At 49.0% G+C, this 18,158-nt stretch overlaps 8 protein-coding genes across 8 annotated transcripts; 2 read left to right on the top strand and 6 right to left on the bottom strand.

The window, feature by feature from the left end:
- Window positions 1–532: 532 nt before the first annotated feature.
- Window positions 533–4,257, bottom strand: BDV27DRAFT_69740 (kinase-like domain-containing protein). Its single transcript, XM_032077333.1, has 7 exons — window positions 3,914–4,257; window positions 3,276–3,857; window positions 2,822–3,217; window positions 2,347–2,760; window positions 1,715–2,252; window positions 1,424–1,625; window positions 533–1,362 (listed from the first exon to the last, which is right to left on the bottom strand). The coding sequence occupies exons 1-7, from the start codon at window positions 4,131–4,133 to the stop codon at window positions 673–675; spliced, it is 3,042 nt and encodes a 1,013-aa protein (XP_031921498.1). The 5' UTR covers window positions 4,134–4,257; the 3' UTR covers window positions 533–672.
- Window positions 4,016–4,854, bottom strand: BDV27DRAFT_69730 (Hr1 repeat-domain-containing protein). Its single transcript, XM_032077332.1, has one exon. The coding sequence runs from the start codon at window positions 4,667–4,669 to the stop codon at window positions 4,202–4,204; it is 468 nt and encodes a 155-aa protein (XP_031921497.1). The 5' UTR covers window positions 4,670–4,854; the 3' UTR covers window positions 4,016–4,201.
- A 1,423-nt stretch (window positions 4,855–6,277) lies between these two features.
- Window positions 6,278–7,715, bottom strand: BDV27DRAFT_137747 (putative MFS efflux transporter). The gene has a single exon (XM_032069065.1). The coding sequence runs from the start codon at window positions 7,569–7,571 to the stop codon at window positions 6,396–6,398; it is 1,176 nt and encodes a 391-aa protein (XP_031921496.1). The 5' UTR covers window positions 7,572–7,715; the 3' UTR covers window positions 6,278–6,395.
- Window positions 7,716–8,544: 829 nt separating this feature from the next.
- alg3 (dolichyl-P-Man:Man(5)GlcNAc(2)-PP-dolichol alpha-1,3-mannosyltransferase) lies at window positions 8,545–10,716 on the bottom strand. The gene is made up of 4 exons (XM_032069064.1): window positions 10,498–10,716; window positions 9,908–10,431; window positions 9,023–9,849; window positions 8,545–8,967 (listed from the first exon to the last, which is right to left on the bottom strand). Exons 1-3 carry the CDS (start codon window positions 10,616–10,618, stop codon window positions 9,253–9,255), a joined length of 1,242 nt encoding a protein of 413 aa, XP_031921494.1. The 5' UTR covers window positions 10,619–10,716; the 3' UTR covers window positions 8,545–8,967; window positions 9,023–9,252.
- BDV27DRAFT_150458 (putative eukaryotic translation initiation factor eIF1a-like protein) lies at window positions 8,656–9,127 on the top strand (the record flags this gene model as incomplete). The annotated part of the gene is made up of 2 exons (XM_032071226.1): window positions 8,656–8,966; window positions 9,022–9,127. 2 exons carry the CDS (start codon window positions 8,656–8,658, stop codon window positions 9,125–9,127), a joined length of 417 nt encoding a protein of 138 aa, XP_031921495.1.
- A 70-nt stretch (window positions 10,717–10,786) lies between the features above and the next one.
- Window positions 10,787–11,708, bottom strand: BDV27DRAFT_137742 (uncharacterized protein). Its single transcript, XM_032069063.1, has 2 exons — window positions 11,589–11,708; window positions 10,787–11,532 (listed from the first exon to the last, which is right to left on the bottom strand). The coding sequence occupies exon 2, from the start codon at window positions 11,457–11,459 to the stop codon at window positions 11,070–11,072; it is 390 nt and encodes a 129-aa protein (XP_031921493.1). The 5' UTR covers window positions 11,460–11,532; window positions 11,589–11,708; the 3' UTR covers window positions 10,787–11,069.
- Window positions 11,709–12,075: 367 nt separating this feature from the next.
- On the top strand, window positions 12,076–13,883 carry BDV27DRAFT_69693 (serine/threonine-protein phosphatase). The gene is made up of 3 exons (XM_032077330.1): window positions 12,076–12,172; window positions 12,241–13,507; window positions 13,571–13,883. The coding sequence occupies exons 1-3, from the start codon at window positions 12,156–12,158 to the stop codon at window positions 13,571–13,573; spliced, it is 1,287 nt and encodes a 428-aa protein (XP_031921492.1). The 5' UTR covers window positions 12,076–12,155; the 3' UTR covers window positions 13,574–13,883.
- Window positions 13,884–13,930: 47 nt separating this feature from the next.
- BDV27DRAFT_69697 (putative C6 transcription factor (NirA)) lies at window positions 13,931–17,656 on the bottom strand. Its single transcript, XM_032077331.1, has 5 exons — window positions 16,949–17,656; window positions 16,838–16,892; window positions 15,822–16,779; window positions 15,396–15,764; window positions 13,931–15,336 (listed from the first exon to the last, which is right to left on the bottom strand). The coding sequence occupies exons 1-5, from the start codon at window positions 17,123–17,125 to the stop codon at window positions 14,193–14,195; spliced, it is 2,703 nt and encodes a 900-aa protein (XP_031921491.1). The 5' UTR covers window positions 17,126–17,656; the 3' UTR covers window positions 13,931–14,192.
- Window positions 17,657–18,158: the final 502 nt, after the last annotated feature.

The raw sequence follows: 18,158 nt of genomic DNA, 5'->3' as shown, positions 1-18,158 counted from the left end.
AGTAGTAAGTATCGCAATGAGGAGAGCGCAGCAAGAAGACCTGTGTGACTATGTGAGGATATTAGAGTAAGAAGCATTTACCATGGGGCGTCGGTCAATGATTTTTCTCTTGAGAAAATGGGGCCTTTGTTAGGAGGATGGCCAATTGATACTTCGCAAAGAATCCGTAGTGGGAAAAGGGCAGTGCAGAATGGTGCTCTGGAAGACAATGAGAACAGAATGAAATCATATCTATCATGGAAGAGGTGTGCTCATTTCAGTGTGCAAAAGGACTCCAAGGTTGCAGTAACACAAGTTAGAAAGATAGATGTTTGGCAAGTAAGAGGAGAGTTGGGGTCATGGGACTTATTTGTCATGTTTCGTGGTCCCGGTCAGCTACTAGTACAAGCCTAGGGATAGACAACCAAATCAGTATGCAGACGCGTTACATTCAAATATAGGCAGGAATGGAGGGTCCTAGTGCCGTTGAACAGTCGAGTAGGGCACATTCAAGGCGAACAGTAGAGGAAGAATTACATTCCGAGAATGGGAAGTAAACCCCCAAGAGAATTAAATAAACGGCCTAGAACGCTGGGGAGATATAGGATAAAACAACCTCAGACCAAATTACTCATTCCATTCCATCTGCACTCGCAAAAGCCAGAACAGCGCTTACACCTGCTCTCAAAACTCTCATGGGTATGTTATTAAACATTTCCAGTGCAAAAAGTGCTGAAGGCAGTAACAATCAAGAAGGCAGAGAAACAAAGAATCCAAGGTCCACGCCGAACAGAAGAGTAATAACTGCGATGACTGCAGGTAATTAGTCACCAATGGATATAGATTCGGATCAGGCGAAATCTGCTGTGTAGGAGAAACCGCGGAATTCTTCCTGCATGGCTTGGGAGAGGACTGGAGAGAGAAAATGTCATGGTCAGCGTTAGATGAAGAAAAAATCGCAGAGGATAGTTGCTTACCGGATTGCACAGGCGTCAGAACAGGTGTGACGCTGGTGAACTCCTGGTCGAAGTTGCTTGTATCCGTGGGGCTGGTGATGGTCGGCAAGAACGGAGGAGGGACGCGCTTGTGGTAAATATCATCCCAGTTGATGTTCCTGAAGAAGGCATGAGACATGACCTCTTGCGCATCGGTCGGGCCGGAGCCAAGTCTTAGTTCTGGCTCGCGGGTGAGCAGTTTTTGAAGGATCGAAACGGAATCCCTGGGCATGTGGATAGGATACAGGGGTTCATCGGCAAGAATGGCATCATAGATTTCATCCTCATCTTCACCACGGAAGGGAGATTGTTGCAGAAGCATCTGGTATATCAGCACACCAAATGCCCACCAATCAACTGCTCGACCGTATTTCTTATCCAGAATAATCTTTGAAAACATGTCAGTCAACCATGACTAGATCTAAGAAGCCTAGGGTATCCGGCTTTACCTCAGGTGCCATAAACTCGGGAGTTCCACAGAATGTGCTTGTGGTGGCGCCATACCACATATTTTCCTTGCAAAGACCGTAATCTGCAATCTTGATGTGGCCATCAAGTGTCAAAAGAATGTTATCGAGCTTCAGATCACGATAGATGACACCGTTCTCATGGAAATATTTGAGTGCCAGCAGAACTTCTGAAGCGTAGAACCTGCAAGTTGTATTAGCACTTATAGCATCTATCTTCACGTGATAGAGTAAGAAGATTTGGGAGAGGACTCGGAGGCTAGAAGAACGTACTGTGCTCGTTTCAAGCCAAACTGGCCGCGTTGAATGTGCAACATCAGATCACCACCGCTGATATATTCCATAACAAAGTACACACGGGTTTCCGTCTGGAAGCAGGCGTGGAGATTAAGAAGGAATGGGTGGCGTTCTTTGTTTGCAACCAAGAAGACACGCTTCTCAGATTTGGTGCTCTCCACTTCATCGTTCTCAATGATGAATTCCTTCTTCAGCACCTTGATAGCATAAAGCTTCTTGGTGCTCTTGGTTTCAGCCAGCATGACCTTTCCAAAGTTACCTTTACCAAGGACAGCCAGGAAATTGAAATGATCCAAGCCAATCCTGACCTTGGGTTGCTGGGGTGGAGCATCTTCTTTCACAGCAACCTGCTGCTGCATTACTGGCACAGGTTGCTGCTGTGGAGGTACACCGTAAGGCGACGCAACCTTCTGCGGCATCTGCTGTTGCGGCGGGGGCGCCATGCTTTGTTGGTAGGACACATACGCGGCAGGGTCATAGTGGGCGTGCGAAGGCGGCTGGGTTTGCACCGGACCTGCTTCTCCGTGATTAGTCTGGTCATTTCTACTCCAAAAGCACAAATTGGAAACGAACGGGAGTTGAGGGAGGGGGGCAGTAGGAAAACATACTAGGCATCTGTTGGGGCGTGTGCATGCCTGTGGCGGCAGCGGCAGCGGCAGCGGCAGGACCTGCAGATGACGTTCTTGGCGGCATTTGCTGTCGCTGTGCGGCCGCTGGAGACTGTGGGGGTATGTAGGAATTGGTTGCAGCGCTCACGGCTTCAGCAGAAGGCTCTCTTTGAGGTAACCCATATGGGCTCTCCACAGGCTTTTGCGGATATGCAAGAGTAGGATCCTGAGGGGTTTGAGGCGGACCACCTGGCCGCAGAGTGCGACCACTGAGACCAGAACTGACAGAAGGGGATTTGTTGTAATTCTTAGCACGAATCAACGTTTCTAAGATCTGGTTCGCAGCTTCCATGGACATGCCACAAAAGTCAGGTACAAGATGAGTACAGTTGGCATGGCAAGTGAGGCCACATTCTAAAAACAATGTAAGCATCAAAGTCATATACACGGCTTGGAGTTCATAAGGAAATCATACCTGAGCATCGCTTGGCATTTTTACGTCCAAATGGGAGCAAGTACCCGCAGTGACAACACCAGTTGGCAGAGAGGTTGGAGAAGCCCTCGAACCGATGCGGAATACGATGATTGATCTTCTCCTCGTCTGGATCCGTCTCGTAGTTTGCTTTGCTGATACACTTGGTAACGACCTTTGAGTAACACTTGCGGTGACACGTATATTTGCAGTCGGCACATTGCATACCGGCAGCATATTTCAGGAAATCGCCACAGAGAGCACAACGCATGATATTGTAAAATTGTTGAGTGACGAACTTGTGTCCCTGCATTTCGTGGACCTCTTCCTTCTTCTGACGAACGGCACCCTGTCGGTTAAGACCAATATCGAACGGTCGCCGATCCTTCAATTGTTTGGCTATACAGCAGGTTAGTGCACCCGGGCGTAGAATAATACACGAGCCATAGAAACATACCAAAGCTCATTGACAGATGGATTCGACCAACGGGTTCTAATGCGAACCAAGATTCGATCATCACTGAGTTTGAAGAGGGCGCTCCACCCGGAGCACCTGCATAACCCTGCGCAGGAGGACCAGAATGCCCCGCGGAGCCTGGGGCATGCGGAGATCCCGGCTGCCCAGCGGTGTCAGGCCGCCCCGACGAACCGCCGTGTTCCATCTTATCCGCAGAAACCCAACCTGATGCATTGAGCTCGCTTTCGAGCTTTTTGCGACGCATCTCTTCGGCGATATCGGAGATGCGCACCCAAAGCATGCCAATCGGAGTAGGTCTGTCACCCGACTTGTCATACACGGTAAGTTCGATTTCGTTTGCTTTGTCAATGTCAATAGTGAAGGTCTCATCCTGCCATCTATCGGTCCGGGTCGCTTTTGTACGGGCTTTGATAGTGTCTTCAACTTTGATAATGACGAAAGTCTCGGGGCCCCGAGAGAATCTCGAGCTGGTGGCATGATCTACATCAGTAACCGCCTGAATACGCAATGTTAGAAGACCAGTAAGTGGCTTGCGCATGTTGGGTGTGTTCAGGCTCTCGTCTAGAAAACAAGCTGTTAGCTCCTATGCGGCGGTCACCGATGTGGAAAGAACATACCGTCTGGGGAGTCTGTCGATTCAATTTCAACGTGAAGATCTTCATATCGCTTCAAGGCCTGCTTTAGCAGCTGAATTTTCTGATTACTCTCGATCCGCCGACCCTCGGCATCCGCGCGACTCTTCCTATCACCCTCATCCTGATACAGGCGAACCATCTTCTCAATACCCGCTTTGTATTGCTTTTCAACACTCAGTTTAAACTCGAGTTGGGACAACATGAGTTGGATCTTAGGTCCGAGATACGGGGTATCATATTTGATCAAGTCTGAACACAGCACAGCGTCAGTTAGACATCCTGGAAGCTTGCAAGGCCCCTGTCGGTGCTGAGCGACAGGTAAAGCATACCAAGTTTAGAGAAATTCGGCCGGGCCTTGGGAACAGGAGCAAAAGGCCGGGGATCTGAAAAGGGAGCGCCTGTCGGCATGGAACCAGATCCTCCTTGCGGGTAAGCCCCCGAGGCGTCATACTCGTCATAGCCGGAACCATAGTCCTTCGGAGGAGGGGCTGGTCCTGCACCCGGTTCAGGCGGGAGACGCTTGTCTGTGGGGGATCCTCCTTCTCGACGTAGCTGCAACTCTCTCATCTTCTCCTCCAGATAAGCAATGTTCTTCCGACCATCACGGATATTCGCATCAACTCTCTGTTGCACGAGGGGGTTGTCGGTTGACTGTCGCATATTGGACGCGGCGGCGATCAGGGCCTTTTCCCGCTCGATCTTGCGGTAAACCGAGGCGATGAGGTCGTCCCCGTCCATGTTGAGAGGGTGGTGGGACGACGACCGACGTTCCGAATTATTTCAACTGAGAGAACAGCAATGCGATCAATAATAGATGGGAATAGAAGTGTGGAATACAGCTAGCAGGCAAAGCGTTCTAGAGGGGAAGAAAACGTTCGCCGCGGGGTACTTTTGTTGACAGATTATTCTCTAGAGAGAGGGGATGGATGATCAATAAATCGCAACGGGACTGACAGTCAACGTTCCCGTTAAGTTAATGCCACTCGGGAAATGGTGAGACAGGTTCCCCCGTTACGATGACGAGCCGTGCCAGACAGTCACTCTCGGTCAATGCCCGCAGGTTACTGCGGAAGTGGGGAGAGGGAGAAGAGTCGGACAGCGAGAAGAGATGATTCCAGCAATGGAGTCTCTGTCACCGCACACAAAGCATAGAAAAGGGAAAATTGTTTTTGGAATCCTTTCCTTTTTTTTTGGGGGGGGGTGTGGAAGTGGGTTGACTTTTTGGTGTCCAGACTTTACTTTCTTCGTTGTTTTTGCTTTACCGCCCGCATTTACTCCTCAGGCAGTCGCGGGACGGAGGGGCAAGTCCAATAACTTAGTCCTTGGGTAATTTTATCCGATGGGGGAGCACGTGTGTGTCAAAGGGGATTTTAAAAGTACTAAGTACTAGTCATCAAGGTAAACATTCGGAAGAGTCAGAAAAGTATTTCAAATTGCCGTGGTCAGGTAGTTAGCATATCCTATTCAGAAACCGCAGAAACTCTTCAAGAATATGAAAAGACCAAAGAATGTCTCGGGAGGTGAAATGCTGACGAAAACAAAACAATGATGTAAATAAATCCAAACGCGAATTGCCCCGAGTCAAGGGACTGTTGTACCGAATTGTCTGACAGGTGGTGGCAAACAATGACCCTTTCGCTGGCCTCGATTCCTTCTTCACGGCAAGAGGAAGACGGTTGTTCCAGTCAGAAAGTAAACTTGTCTTTGTCATCTGGTATGCTGTAACTATGTACATCATTAACACAGGGTCAACCCCAGCTTGCCCTGTCTATTTCCTCTTTGGGCGTAGATTGCCTGGCCGGCCGATACCAATACCTTTCCTACTTAGTAGGTACAACTACCTCCAAACCCATAGATAGGACAATAAATCCCCCTTTCTTTTCTTTCCTTTTCTCTTGGTTTTTATTAGTTCGTTTTCCTCGTCTGGTGCTTCCAACAGATATACGAGCCAGCAATGGAAACGGTCTCTTCGTCAGATCTCTGCGGGATCGCAGCCTACGGATAGTCACACTGCACAGTACCTCCAACTAATGCCCTGATCGGCCGATCTGAGAGCATTTACATAGGCATGACATAAGATATATAACAGGTAAAACATGCACCTTTCTGCGTACGAGCATTGTATTGCCATGAAATAGTGGATTGGATGCCAACAGATAACAGATCGGATCTTATGCCCCTTGCAGTGTACAGATGCAACAAATGGTCATGTGGCGCATCAAAAAAACACATCAGATGGTACCCCACTCAAAAGGGTCGTTTACTATATTTTAAAAAGCGTTGTCCGGTTATAATGAAGCTTGTGTCGAGTTATAGTCATTGTCCTGGTGCTCGGAAAGTGTAGACTAAACAGAAGATTATAGAAGCGTAAAAAAAAAGAAAAAAAAAAAAAGTCTTCTTAACGCTACCGAAACAAGGATATTGGCCCGAGTCGACACCATGCAGTAAAAGACACATTAACTTTTTATTCAGATCTCTTCGAGATCCGAGGGAGGCAGGCCCAGCCCGTGAGCATCACACCGTACAATCCGATACAGATCGGGTGCAAGACAAACGTACCCACTTTTTGAGCAAGAAGTCCAGTAAAAAAAGGCGATACAGCACCACCACTGCTTCCTAATGCACTGATAAAACTCAAACTTGACATCTGCATCGACCGGGGGAGCAGCTTGCTGAACACTGCTGTAGCGCAAGGGTAGACAGGTCCCAGGAGCAAACCCACAATAGAAACCGCAACGGCATCTCCGATAACGTTGGGGATCAGCCACGTCATCACTTGAAAGGCGACTGATCCTATCACAAGCAGGATGACGGACAGCTTCTCTCCGATCATGTGGACCGGGTGGGAGAGGGCGAAACGCCCAAGAGTGATGCCAGCCCAAAATCCTGCACTCACGTACCCTACCTGCGAAGGGTTTCCATCACGATAACTGATAAGAAATGATACGACCCAGCCTGAAATAGAGACCTCCGCACCCTGATATGCGAAGATAAAGAGTGCACCGAGAAGAGTGGTTCTGTTTTTGACTGCCTGCTTCAACGAGTGTGTCTTACTCGAAACGCCATGATCATGGTCCTGTTGGGAAGTATACTGTTGGAGTGTAGTAAGCAGTTGTACGGGCAGGTCCTTTTCGTACCCACGGAATGTCCAAGCCGCAAATGCTGCGTTGAATAAGGCCAGGGCAAGGGAGATACAGTAAAAGAAGGACCATCGGACCCCATGGGACGCCAAAGCTGTCGCTATAAGCGGTCCTATGATTCCTCCAATCCCATAACTGCCGTGAAGGAAACCCAGTGCTGTGGTACTGTTCACGAGATTGGCGCAAAATACGTTGTTGAGAGCAAGTTGTAGAGCCAGCCCGAATCCAAGGAGAAAGAAGCTCGCTACAATTGCTGGGAATGGCGGCTTGCATACAATAATCACGTATCCCGCAGCGAGTACAGCCATGGACAAAGCATAGGCCTTTGACCGCCCGAGTTTGGCCTCTAATGCATGGGTGAAGGGTGCAGCAAGGATGAAACCAAGAGCATTGGTCACGAAAATTAGAGATACAACGGCGTAGCCGATATTATAACCCTCCTCAATGTAAGGGATTAAGGCTCCTGGAGCGCTGTCGTTCAACCCACCGCCCAAACTCATCAGACAAGCACTGAGCAAGCGCCATTTCGTTTGTGATGAACTTGCCTGGTCTGCACTTGGATACGCAGATTCGTACACGTCCGGCGCAGTGGAATGGTTCTCCACTCCTGTAGGTGTAAGTGGAGTGGTGGTGCCAGAATTCGCCTCCGTCGCTTTGGGTGTTGGGCTTGAACCGTGCCGAACTTCATTTAACTCGAGATCAGAAGATGCATTGACAAGGCCATGCTTATCCCTGTGCACCGCAGCTGCAGGGTTCGCGATTGGTGGTGAGCTTTCTAGTTGCAGTAGAGCACCAAACACCGACGTAGACATATTGAGCCTCTGTCTTAAACGCACTGGATACCCAAGACAAACATCCAAAAGAGGAAAAGAAAGGAAAAGGAAAACAAAGAGCAAGGTTTATTTAATCTACTCCCCGAGGCCACAAAAGAGCGGTCGACGGATTTGTAAAAGAGAGGAAAACGGAATCCGACCGTCAATATTATCAATGCAAGCGGAATTCATGGAACCCGATCGATAATCCTCTTAATGTCAAAATAAAAGAGGGTCCCAGACAGCTCCGAAGCGATTGGGAAAAACGCCATCACGGATAGACCCAAAACCATGTTCTGCTGACATCTCTTGTTGGGGGTTTTGAGTGAGTGAACTAATGCTTTAAGCAATTAGAATTGGCTCAATTATTTCTTACTGTTGCACGTTAATGAAACTTTGAAGGTTAGCAATGAACTTCATGAGAGAACCCTGGTACGTAGAACTTGGGAGAGAAAATGTATAGTCTGTACTACTACTAGTAGTAGTGTGGGTGGAGGAGATTTACTGGAGTAAAACGGACTAGATAGGTGGAAGGCCAAAGAGATCCACTGCAGGGTGACCAGTCAACTTTCAAGAACCACACCCTTCCCCACATGCTAATTTGGGGATCTTTTTTTTTTTTTCTTCTAAACAACCCCCTCCGCTATCAAACACAATAATACTACCCCTCATCACAGCTTATATGACCAACAATTGCTTCGTACAAGACAGCATTTAAGAGATTACAATACTTTACGTCCAAAAAAAGAGAACCCAATTGCAATAGATCATCATGGCACCACCACGGCGCAAGGTACTAGCAACAGCGGAAGAAACTCTGACCCCTCCAGACGAGCTCCAACAAGGGCAGCATATCGCGCGAGTCAGCAAAGCAACGGGAAACAATTTATATGTGGTCGAACTACCATCAAAAGACACAGTTTTGGTCGAACTACCTTCCCGCTTCCGTTCAAGAATCTGGATGAAACGCAACTCCTACGTCGTGGTCGATATGAACGCTCTTGAGGACCGGGACAACAAGCTTGCTGGGGAGATCGTTAATATCGTCCGGGATGAGAAAGCCTGGCGCAAGGCTCCATTCTGGTAAAACGACTTAGCCAATTCTTTCTTGGTACTTTTACTGATATTGTTTTCACAGGCCGAAGGAATTCATTAAGCAATCTACTGTTATTGCATCGGATTCAGAGGATGAAGAAGAGTCAAAAGTGGGCCAGATGCCTCCCTCGGACGACTCCGACGCCTGAACTAATCGACGCGCGGTGATCGCTGCATCCATGCGCGTGCGTCTACGTCTAATGAGAACCACTTGGGTCAAGTGAGGAAAACAATGAAATCAACGATCAATTTGCAGCCTATGATTGGCTTATTATCACTGGATGTGCTCCTTTCCGTTGCGCTTCGGAGGCGTATCGCTCAGTGCGTTTCTGCAATTAAAGAGGACACCGAAAACCTGAACAGCAAGTGAGAAGACAACGACCGAAGAACTGGCATTGGTGCTTGGGTAGACATTCCAACCCCACTCCTGCAGTGCCCAGGTCGCATATATAAGGATCGGATGGAATCCAGCCCGCCAGAGAAGGAAAGGCGTAGCCCAGGAGAGATAGGCGAAGAACTGGTAATGAAGGGACCTTGCGCACAACAATCCGATCACGAGCGATGTCAACATCACGGTCATCATGAAAGACTTGGAAAGCGCCACGGTGCGTTGGCGTCCTTGGAGCAGATTCCGGAGGAAGCCAGGGAGGTTAGATCCCGACGGTCGTAACCAGCCTGTGGCAGCAAATAATCCCAGCAGACCAATATGCAATGCTAGCAAGGCCAAAGAGAACTGTTTGGATAGGAACAATTCTTCACCCACAAACCTCCAATTGACAGTCCACTTGAACATGAACTGTCTAGTCAACTCAAAGGCCCGCGCGGCGTATCCTGTAGGGTTACCTTGTAGGAAGGGAATCGCTAGTAGAACCTAAACATTTGTAAGTCAGCCATAGCTTGACTCCCCTGATTGGATATTATATGCGTACCTGAATGAGCAATGCTAGAATTCCAAGTCGAATACTTGGCGCCAGGGAAAGGCTGAGTACAGTTACCACCGCGATGGCTGGCGTAAGGAGCAGTAACGTCATCTTAATGCCAACCCCAACAGACCAGGCCGTAACGCCAGCCGTCCATTTCTTATTCTGGAAGAGCAGGATTGCTGTCCACATGGCACAGGCTGCAAGGCCATCATTGAAAAGGCGCAAGACAAAGACACTGTGGAGCCGCTTGGAAAGGACAAGAAGAGGAAACAGATACGGAGGAGCGCCTGACTGCCTGTAGCAAGCCATCACGATCGCTAGCGTGACAAGGTAGAAGACAGCAAATAATATCTGTCCGAAGAGAATATCTCGGCCTTCATCTGTTAGGTGATAGAGTGCTGTGTAGCTATATACGTGGGCGGCCGGGTATACAAGGGGTCCAGTGGATCCCTTAATCAAGGTATAGTCACGTTCACCAGAGAGGTAAAGCGCTATCTGTTGCATGTATGTCGTCCAGTCGATCTCAGTATCTAGATGCAGTCGCAATGATTAGCTCCGCACGAGGAAACAACACAATGATAGCAATACAAACTTACATGGGATCTTCCAGACGATAAGAGCACATAGGAAGGCATCGCCTACGATAAGAAGTGGTGCAATCCATTTTGTATGTCTGGGGTTCAGGCAGAGTTCGTGGAGGAAGTGCTTCAACTCCATCGTTGATGTCGTGCTGGAATTGTACAACAGTATGTGGCCTCAGGCGGGAGGACCAATGATATTTGACCATTTCCGGCTTAGCGGGATTTTTGCTAATCCAGATACGTCGCGCTGCAACAGCATCGACCCGGAGCAAGGTAGGGCGCAATGGACACAGAGTAATAAAAGTGCTTTCTAAGAAATTGATTGAGTCAAGTTATAGACATAAAAATGCCATTGTGCATCATGGCTTCAGATGACTATCTGTACATGGGTATATTGCTGGCATTGAGTTTGGTGCCTCCGTGGCATGACCCAATGCCAATAGATATTCTAAACAGTAGGTCCAATATTCCAGCGACCGTTTTCATAATGTATCTCCCGTAATGTCACAAAACCCGCTTGCATACGACAAAATCCTTTTGAATCTCGTGGCTGGGAAAGCTCGACCGTTGACATCTGCGTCGAGGTTCTAGTTTTCGTTGACGCCTTTCGAAAAGCCAAGCAATTCACCCAGAACTCCGCCAGGCTTTGGAACAGGACACTCTCTTCCCGCCTTGGCCAATCGTTCAGCCTCCTCCTCCAATTGCAGGAATGTTGACACCTCGTCGGGCGTTTGCTGTGTCTGGGCGAGGGCGGTCCCTTCTGATCCAAGCATTTCAGCATCCTTCCTCTTCCTCCTTCGAATTCGTGGGATTTGTTGCCCATCAGCGGTGACAAGCATCTCCGAATCGGCGAGTGTACGACGCGGGGCAGGACAAGGGAAAAGGTGTGGCAGGCCGACGACAAAAAGAGACGCAAGGAGCGTGGCTGCAAAAAGAGAGGACGTCGACCGCGACCGGGGGTGTAGATGTGGCGGCATATTGACGATAATTGAAGGAGAAGATGATTCTTTTCAAGGGCACTGGGCGTCACTACGGCATGGAAGGACTTTACTGTGTGAAACTCCTCGTTAGAGGGACTAGAATAGGGAACGAAGCAATTGACATACCTTGCGAGGGAAAGTTCAGGCCGATTAAAGAAACAGTGAGGGAGCCGCCCAGAAGGGAGACATGGCCTCGCCAATGGTAGTGGGGAAAGCGAAAGGAGTATAGGTAGGCCGGGGGAGACCGAAGAACGGAGTCAACGGAGTCAACGGACGTCCACTTGGAAGGACTTCAACGAAGAATTCGGACTAGTCTTGGCGATCAGATCTAATCTTATCTCTGACGTCTATGATTGGCTGTGGGGTCACTCGGACGCCAAACCGCGAGAGTCCTGTCAGCTTGTTGGCGCGCCACGGAAAAAGACCTCCCCCAGTTCAGCGAACCTGCTCAATTTTCGGAGATCCCCTGTCGTGTTCTCTTATTGGATACTGTAGCAGACAAGAAAATGATCGCTCCTTTGCCGTCAACATAGCGGTCTTCATTCTTATTGCTCCCTGGGCTGTCCAGGCTCAACCGACTCAGCGCCTTCTCTACCCCCCAACTCTTCGCTGGAGTCAGGACCCACCGACCACCCCTCTGCTTCGACTCACCTATCGATCCATTCCCAGTCTCTATCTTTGCGCTAACTCACCATGAGCGATCTCGATAGGTATAGGATGATCGAATGTTTTTACATACTCCAAGGAACGCCGAAACTAACTGTTATCTGCGATATAGGGCGATCGCCCAATTACGCGCCTGTCGCTTAATACCCGAAACCCAGGTCCGTGAGCTCTGCTACAAGGCGCGAGAGCTCCTCATAGAAGAAGGAAATGTCGTCTGTGTAGATGCGCCAGTCACGATTTGTGGTGATATCCATGGCCAGTTTCACGATCTGATGGAACTCTTCCGAGTTGGAGGCGATGTCCCCGACACCAACTACCTCTTCATGGGCGATTTTGTCGATCGCGGATTCTATTCCCTTGAGTCATTCCTCCTGCTTCTCTGCCTCAAAGTGCGCTATCCAGACCGTATCACCCTCATCCGTGGAAATCACGAGTCGCGCCAAATCACAACGGTCTATGGCTTTTATGACGAGTGTATCCGGAAGTACGGCAGCGCCAACGTATGGCGTTATTGCTGTGAAGTCTTCGACTATCTGGCGCTAGGCGCCCTTGTTCTTGGAACAAGCTCGGAACTTGAACCGACAGGACCCGTTATGAACGATTCTACTCAGTCCACTATGCCAATTGACGACGCAGAACTGGAGACCGAAGTACTAAACTCGAAGGGGGAGGTCACATACAGCTCATACCGACCAAGACAGAGTGCCTCGTCGGATGCATCATCAGAGAACAGAAACATATCGCCATCAGGGGATATCCCAAGCCAGGCACCCCTCAGAACAGGTGCTCCCGGCACAGGTGCCTCGGGAGAAGGTGCGGGTAGCTATTCGAGCAGAACCGGAGCAGTCCTCTGCGTGCACGGCGGTCTCTCTCCTCTGATTGACACAGTCGACAAAATTCGTTTAATCGACAGAAAACAAGAAGTTCCCCATGAAGGCGCCATGTGCGACCTGTTATGGTCGGACCCTGATGAAATTGACGGCTGGGGATTGAGCCCGCGCGGTGCCGGGTTCCTGTTTGGCGGGGATATCGTGAAGCAGTTCAACTACACAAACGACCTATCCCTGATTGCGCGCGCCCATCAGCTTGTGATGGAGGGCTATAAGGAGATGTTCGACGGCGGGATCGTCACTGTCTGGTCAGCCCCCAACTACTGCTACCGGTGTGGAAACGTGGCATCCATCCTGGAACTCGGCGAAGACACAAGCAACGGTGGTACGGTGACGAGGAGCAATGGTGACTACGGACGGAGCAACGGCATTATGACAACTGATAAGCCAGGCGTGAGGAGTCCCGGAAGAAGGTACAGGGTTTTCGAAGCCGCTGCGCAGGATACAAGGGGCATGCCCGCCAAAAAGCCCGTTGCAGATTATTTCCTGGTAAGTCTCCATTTTCTCCCTAGGTATGGCTTTCTCGTTCGCGCATTCTAACTAGCTCAATAGTGATACCACTGACGCATAATTCCACTTCCTTTCTGTCCTATCTACATTCTTATATAGGCCGGCCCGTATCAGCTCTTTTATTCAAGACCCAGCGATGATTCTAGAAGTATGATGTTGAGCATACTTTGCATTCTGAAGTTGAACCTTGGAGTTACCTTTATGATCTGTTGAAAGCGGGGAACGATCCATTCTGTCTATTCATATGTCCATTGGGGTCGAAGTGTCCATATCTTACAGAGTGGTTTTATTCAATGTCCCGGACGAATTGTTTCTTTTTCAGCATAAATTATTACATTGAATATAAGATTTCAGTCACCCTCAATATATATCCATGTGGGTTCGTACAACCCGATGTATAGGGCGAGAACTCGCGGAGCAAGGATCTCGAAACAAAAATATACAAAATCGTGGCTGATAGTACCCTGAATATGGGTTTTCACGAAAGAGGTTCGAAGCCTGTACAGTATACACTTCTTTTTATAAAGATGTAGAAAACAAGCGGGAAGGGAGTCTGAAGAAAACGAAGAGAAAGTCCGTACCCTCATTAAAATCGTAAATAACCAACATCCCAAATGGTAAATCATAATACAGGCCGTACGTAGAAGTGCCATCGAGGTCAAGGCTAGTAGTTTCTCGGGTAAACTGCCTCATTGTATCTCGGGATCGCGGGGTTCTCGTCCGGTTGTGTTATATTAGGAGGGACTCCCACAGCATACCTGACTGTTTGAGGCCTGGAAGTGTTGTCAGGCCCGGATGCCTGCCCGACGTAGCGGAAGTCGGGCGTCATCCCAGTCATAGCAGAGTTCCAGCCTTCTTTCCAATTCTCATACCCTGGATTAAACGCATTCGCATCCCGAAACCACCAATCTTGACTTTCTTCAACTAAATTCTCCGGTGTACCGAATCCAGTCATTGGAGATGCGCTTGATGTGGATGATATATCTTGACCGGTACCTAGTGATCGGTTTTGTGCATCCTTTGGATCATACCAAGAGTCATGCTGAGAGAGCGGAACAGTATGCATTGAGCCGTAAGCATGTGACACAGGCCGCAGGTATGTTGGCTCTGGTAATTGGGCGTCTGTTCGTGGTAGTTGTGCACTTGAATACCGCTGAGCTGCTCGCATGGCCGACAGAGATGTGGGAATCGGCACCCCTGTCGCATACTGGGTGCCTAAAGATCCAAGTGCATTGGAAGGGCCTGGAAATGAAGGATCGCCTGTCTCGCGTGTGGGAGCGTATTGGCCAGGCGACGGTAGATTGTTTGGAATTGTTGCAGGAGGTTGAGCTGCAACGGAAGATGGAGACTGTTCAGAGGTGGAGGGCGATGATGCTGCTTGGTCCCATGAACCCCATGAACCCCATTTCAGATGCGTCTGTTCGAAAACTATAACCGCCTCGGGAGGCAGCTCAACTTGCCACTTACTGGCCGATATATCAAGGATTCTAAGGGTCCGTCGAGCGCAAAGCCAGCTTTCGCCCATTTCCTCCAGGTGCCGGAGACAATGAATAACGTCTCTTTGAGCGTTCTTTTCCGGGAGGTTGAGCAGGTGGATGGTACAGGCGGTATGAGCCATATAGACTGCAACATTGCAGATCTGCTTGAAACCGTAGGTACGCTTGTATATTCGGAGCAGCTTTGAAATGGCGGAAGCAGCCTGCGTGCACAGCTTACGGGGAGAGACGTGTTGGGGAAGAGGTGAGTTTGACTTTGTGTACTTCAGGAAAGGGCGATAAAGGTGTATGAAGAGGAGTTGGTAGAACATACTGCAACAATGTTAGTATTACCGTTACAGTATACCAAGGATAGGCATTTTTCTGCTTACTGCATGAGCAAAGCCTGAGGTAGTAGCCTTTCTTTTGGTTCTAGCTCTTTCGGCAAGTCCTTCTTCCACGCCTCAAGCCTCGTGTGAATTTCACTGAGCCTCTTTAGTTCAACCTGTTTCGAGAGGGGTTTATCTCGGGGAGTTGGATCATAGAAAGACACGAGTAGATCACCACTGATCTCACACAGTTTGCATATTTGTAATGCCACCGTTCTGGTACGGGAGGGCTGTGTATTTTCAAGGCTGGCCCCAGCATCAGTGTAGGGAGACCACAATTCTGCCTCCTCGTTCGGTAGAATGTCAATCTTTGGCACGCTCACGCTAGTAGCTGCTAGTTGTGGAAGGCGACCAAGGTAATTGGACCAGCATCTATGATAATTAGCCATTTGCTCGAGCATCTATATGAAATAGCAGGGAGGGAAGTACTTGTCAATAAGGAAACAGCCCCAGAAAGTAATTCGCCGTGCGTCAACCTCCTCTTCATCAAGGTTGCGAGCTCCAAGGCTGGTTGAGTCGAAGTTTAGCCCTAAATCTAATGCCATACGAAAGCTCATGCCACTATAGACCCAGCCTTTGCCTTCGCGGCCACACCCAGCCTCTCTGACAGACATGAGGGCGAGAGCTTGGACCGTGCAAAGTTTCGCATTTGCATGCTCATCATTTTCGAGCACAAGCCTTTTTGCTTCCTTGAAAAAGTGATCTCCTGCGGTTGCCGGATTCTGAGGGTCTTCCCGAGCCCCGTCCCAAGAGCTGAAGTGGCAGCCGAGTGCTAGCATTGCATTGACCAATAGAGACGAACAGTACTGACCGGAAACACCATGAATATAATCGCGATAAAAGAGATCTTTTGAGAGGGTTGTGAAAAAAGGGTAATGCCATGTGAAGTACATCGTCATGAGGTGGCTAAGTAACTGTTTATCCGCAGTGACTCTCGTCCATTGAGTAATAGAGCGATCGGGTGTATGGCCCACACTCTGGCCCTCCAAGTCCGTATTATACTCATAAAGCTCCGACCCAGGCGGCAAGAAGATGAGGTTCGAAGTGCCGCCAATAAACTTCCGAGAGCCGTCCAGCATAAGGCCACTCATCTTTCCCGCTAATTCCGACTCGAATTGATCTGTCTGTGCCGGATCATAATCTCCATTAGGTATTAGATCCCTGGAAGTGGACGTCGAATTCCTTTCCTGGCCCATAATCGACTGTGCTACATCTTCTAAATTGTCGCAGGATCGTATCTGTCGGACTAAGTCGAAAGCATCCTCTTCTTCATAGTTCAGTATGGCTTGTATCAAGGTCAGTAGAGTCGCATTCTTAGTCCGCAGCGTATCAGTGTCCTTCTTATATACCCCTTTGCGACGATGGTCGGAATTCGGATCATAAACGCCTAAGAAGTAGTTAGTCATGTCTATCGCGTTACGCATTCGTTGATATGATGAAATTACAGGTCGTATGGTATACAGAGGAGCAGGCTGCACAACTGGGTAGATTGCCATCGCACTGGGAGCAAACATTAGATGTGAAGTTTTTGGAGGCAGTGAAAGTAGCTCCTGTACCTTCGATTTCCTTCGGCGACAGGCGATGCAGGCTGTGCTGACACAGCGCCTCTTGGAAGTAGAACTGCTATCTGTGTTCATTGTCTGGGACCGCGCACTCGGCTTTCCTCGAGGTCCTTTGAATGTTGAAGACTCCATAGCCAATTCTGGCCTCTTCTCCGCAGAGCCCTCGTTCATGCTTGTCAAGTCCACTCAAGAATGTTCGGATAAAGCGTACGGTCAGAGCGGAGCATGCTTATCGAACGTGGGGGGAGCACTTGACGCTTTGATTTTGAATGGATGTCGCCGGGGGTTGAAGACGAGAGGTGACCTGCAGGTTACGTCGCGGGTAGTGAGGGCTGGACACAGAGATCCTGGTCTTGTGATGAGCGCATTAGCTATACAGGCGCGGCGGCTAGTGTGTAGATGGGCATAACACCAATTGTTCAGTATCACGCAGGTCGATGAGCACAGATCATTGAAAGTTGGTAGATGGAATGAGATAGGTCGCCCCCAGACTGCTAATGACCCGCAAGTGGAGGCGGGGAGCCGTTGATAGAGGGGATTTCTATCGGGACCTGCAGGGCAGTGTTGGCTCGAACTCGACAGAGATAAGGGTCTGAATGAGATGCGCAGACGATGATTGGACTAGGATGACGCTCAGAGAACGATCAGGCACGATAGATACTAGTAGCTGCTAGACTACTAATAGCTTCCTGCAGCCCATCCATCGAGGCTCTTGTTCTGGCAGCAATTCATTCTGAATTATTTGGTTGGCGAGTAAATCGCGCGATAAGCGGTCACCGCCTTCGCTGACTAAGAACTACGGTCTTTCGTCATTTCATCGCATTTATGTTGTTGATTCATTTTCTTCATTTACGTATATTGTTCATTCATAAGTATCTTAGGGATTGTATGATATCTCGATATATATCTTACAACCCCTGATTCTAGGGCTAGGTCAGGGCCTGTATGTAGTTCTTTCATCCTTCACCCCGAACGATCGTCCATTCACCAATCAGCGGTGTCATATTATAAGAAAAGTTGGAAATCTGATAGAGGGTCGTACATGACCTTAATTTGTTTCATTCTGTTTATTGTTATGGGGAATAGCTACTACGTACTGTACTCCCTATGTATCTCTCCTTACACATCCCTTCCGATTTCCTGGTGTACAAAGTACGAAACCTCTCACGGGATTAACAAAAGAAAAGTCTCCTGGGGGAGAAAT

Source organism: Aspergillus caelatus (assembly GCF_009193585.1).
Source record: "Aspergillus caelatus strain CBS 763.97 unplaced genomic scaffold BDV27scaffold_335, whole genome shotgun sequence".
Taxonomy (NCBI): domain Eukaryota; kingdom Fungi; phylum Ascomycota; class Eurotiomycetes; order Eurotiales; family Aspergillaceae; genus Aspergillus; species Aspergillus caelatus.
Note: the sequence above shows the minus strand (reverse complement) of the source record. Positions and strands in the feature narration are given on the sequence as shown.

Coding starts and splice junctions, on each gene's coding strand:
- BDV27DRAFT_69740 (XM_032077333.1), bottom strand. CDS start 4,133: ATGTTGTCCCAACTCGAGTTTAAACTGAGTGTTGAAAAGCAATACAAA. Junction 3,218..3,275: donor CCATCTGTCAATGAGCTTTG/GTATGTTTCTAT, acceptor CCTGCTGTATAG/CCAAACAATTGAAGGATCGG. Junction 1,626..1,714: donor TTTGGCTTGAAACGAGCACA/GTACGTTCTTCT, acceptor TACAACTTGCAG/GTTCTACGCTTCAGAAGTTC.
- BDV27DRAFT_69730 (XM_032077332.1), bottom strand. CDS start 4,669: ATGGACGGGGACGACCTCATCGCCTCGGTTTACCGCAAGATCGAGCGG.
- BDV27DRAFT_137747 (XM_032069065.1), bottom strand. CDS start 7,571: ATGAGTTTGGGCGGTGGGTTGAACGACAGCGCTCCAGGAGCCTTAATC.
- alg3 (XM_032069064.1), bottom strand. CDS start 10,618: ATGGAGTTGAAGCACTTCCTCCACGAACTCTGCCTGAACCCCAGACAT. Junction 10,432..10,497: donor TATCGTCTGGAAGATCCCAT/GTAAGTTTGTAT, acceptor GACTGCATCTAG/ATACTGAGATCGACTGGACG. Junction 9,850..9,907: donor TTCTAGCATTGCTCATTCAG/GTACGCATATAA, acceptor ACAAATGTTTAG/GTTCTACTAGCGATTCCCTT.
- BDV27DRAFT_137742 (XM_032069063.1), bottom strand. CDS start 11,459: ATGCCGCCACATCTACACCCCCGGTCGCGGTCGACGTCCTCTCTTTTT.
- BDV27DRAFT_69697 (XM_032077331.1), bottom strand. CDS start 17,125: ATGAACGAGGGCTCTGCGGAGAAGAGGCCAGAATTGGCTATGGAGTCT. Junction 16,893..16,948: donor GTCGCCGAAGGAAATCGAAG/GTACAGGAGCTA, acceptor GTTTGCTCCCAG/TGCGATGGCAATCTACCCAG. Junction 15,337..15,395: donor CCTCAGGCTTTGCTCATGCA/GTAAGCAGAAAA, acceptor ACATTGTTGCAG/TATGTTCTACCAACTCCTCT.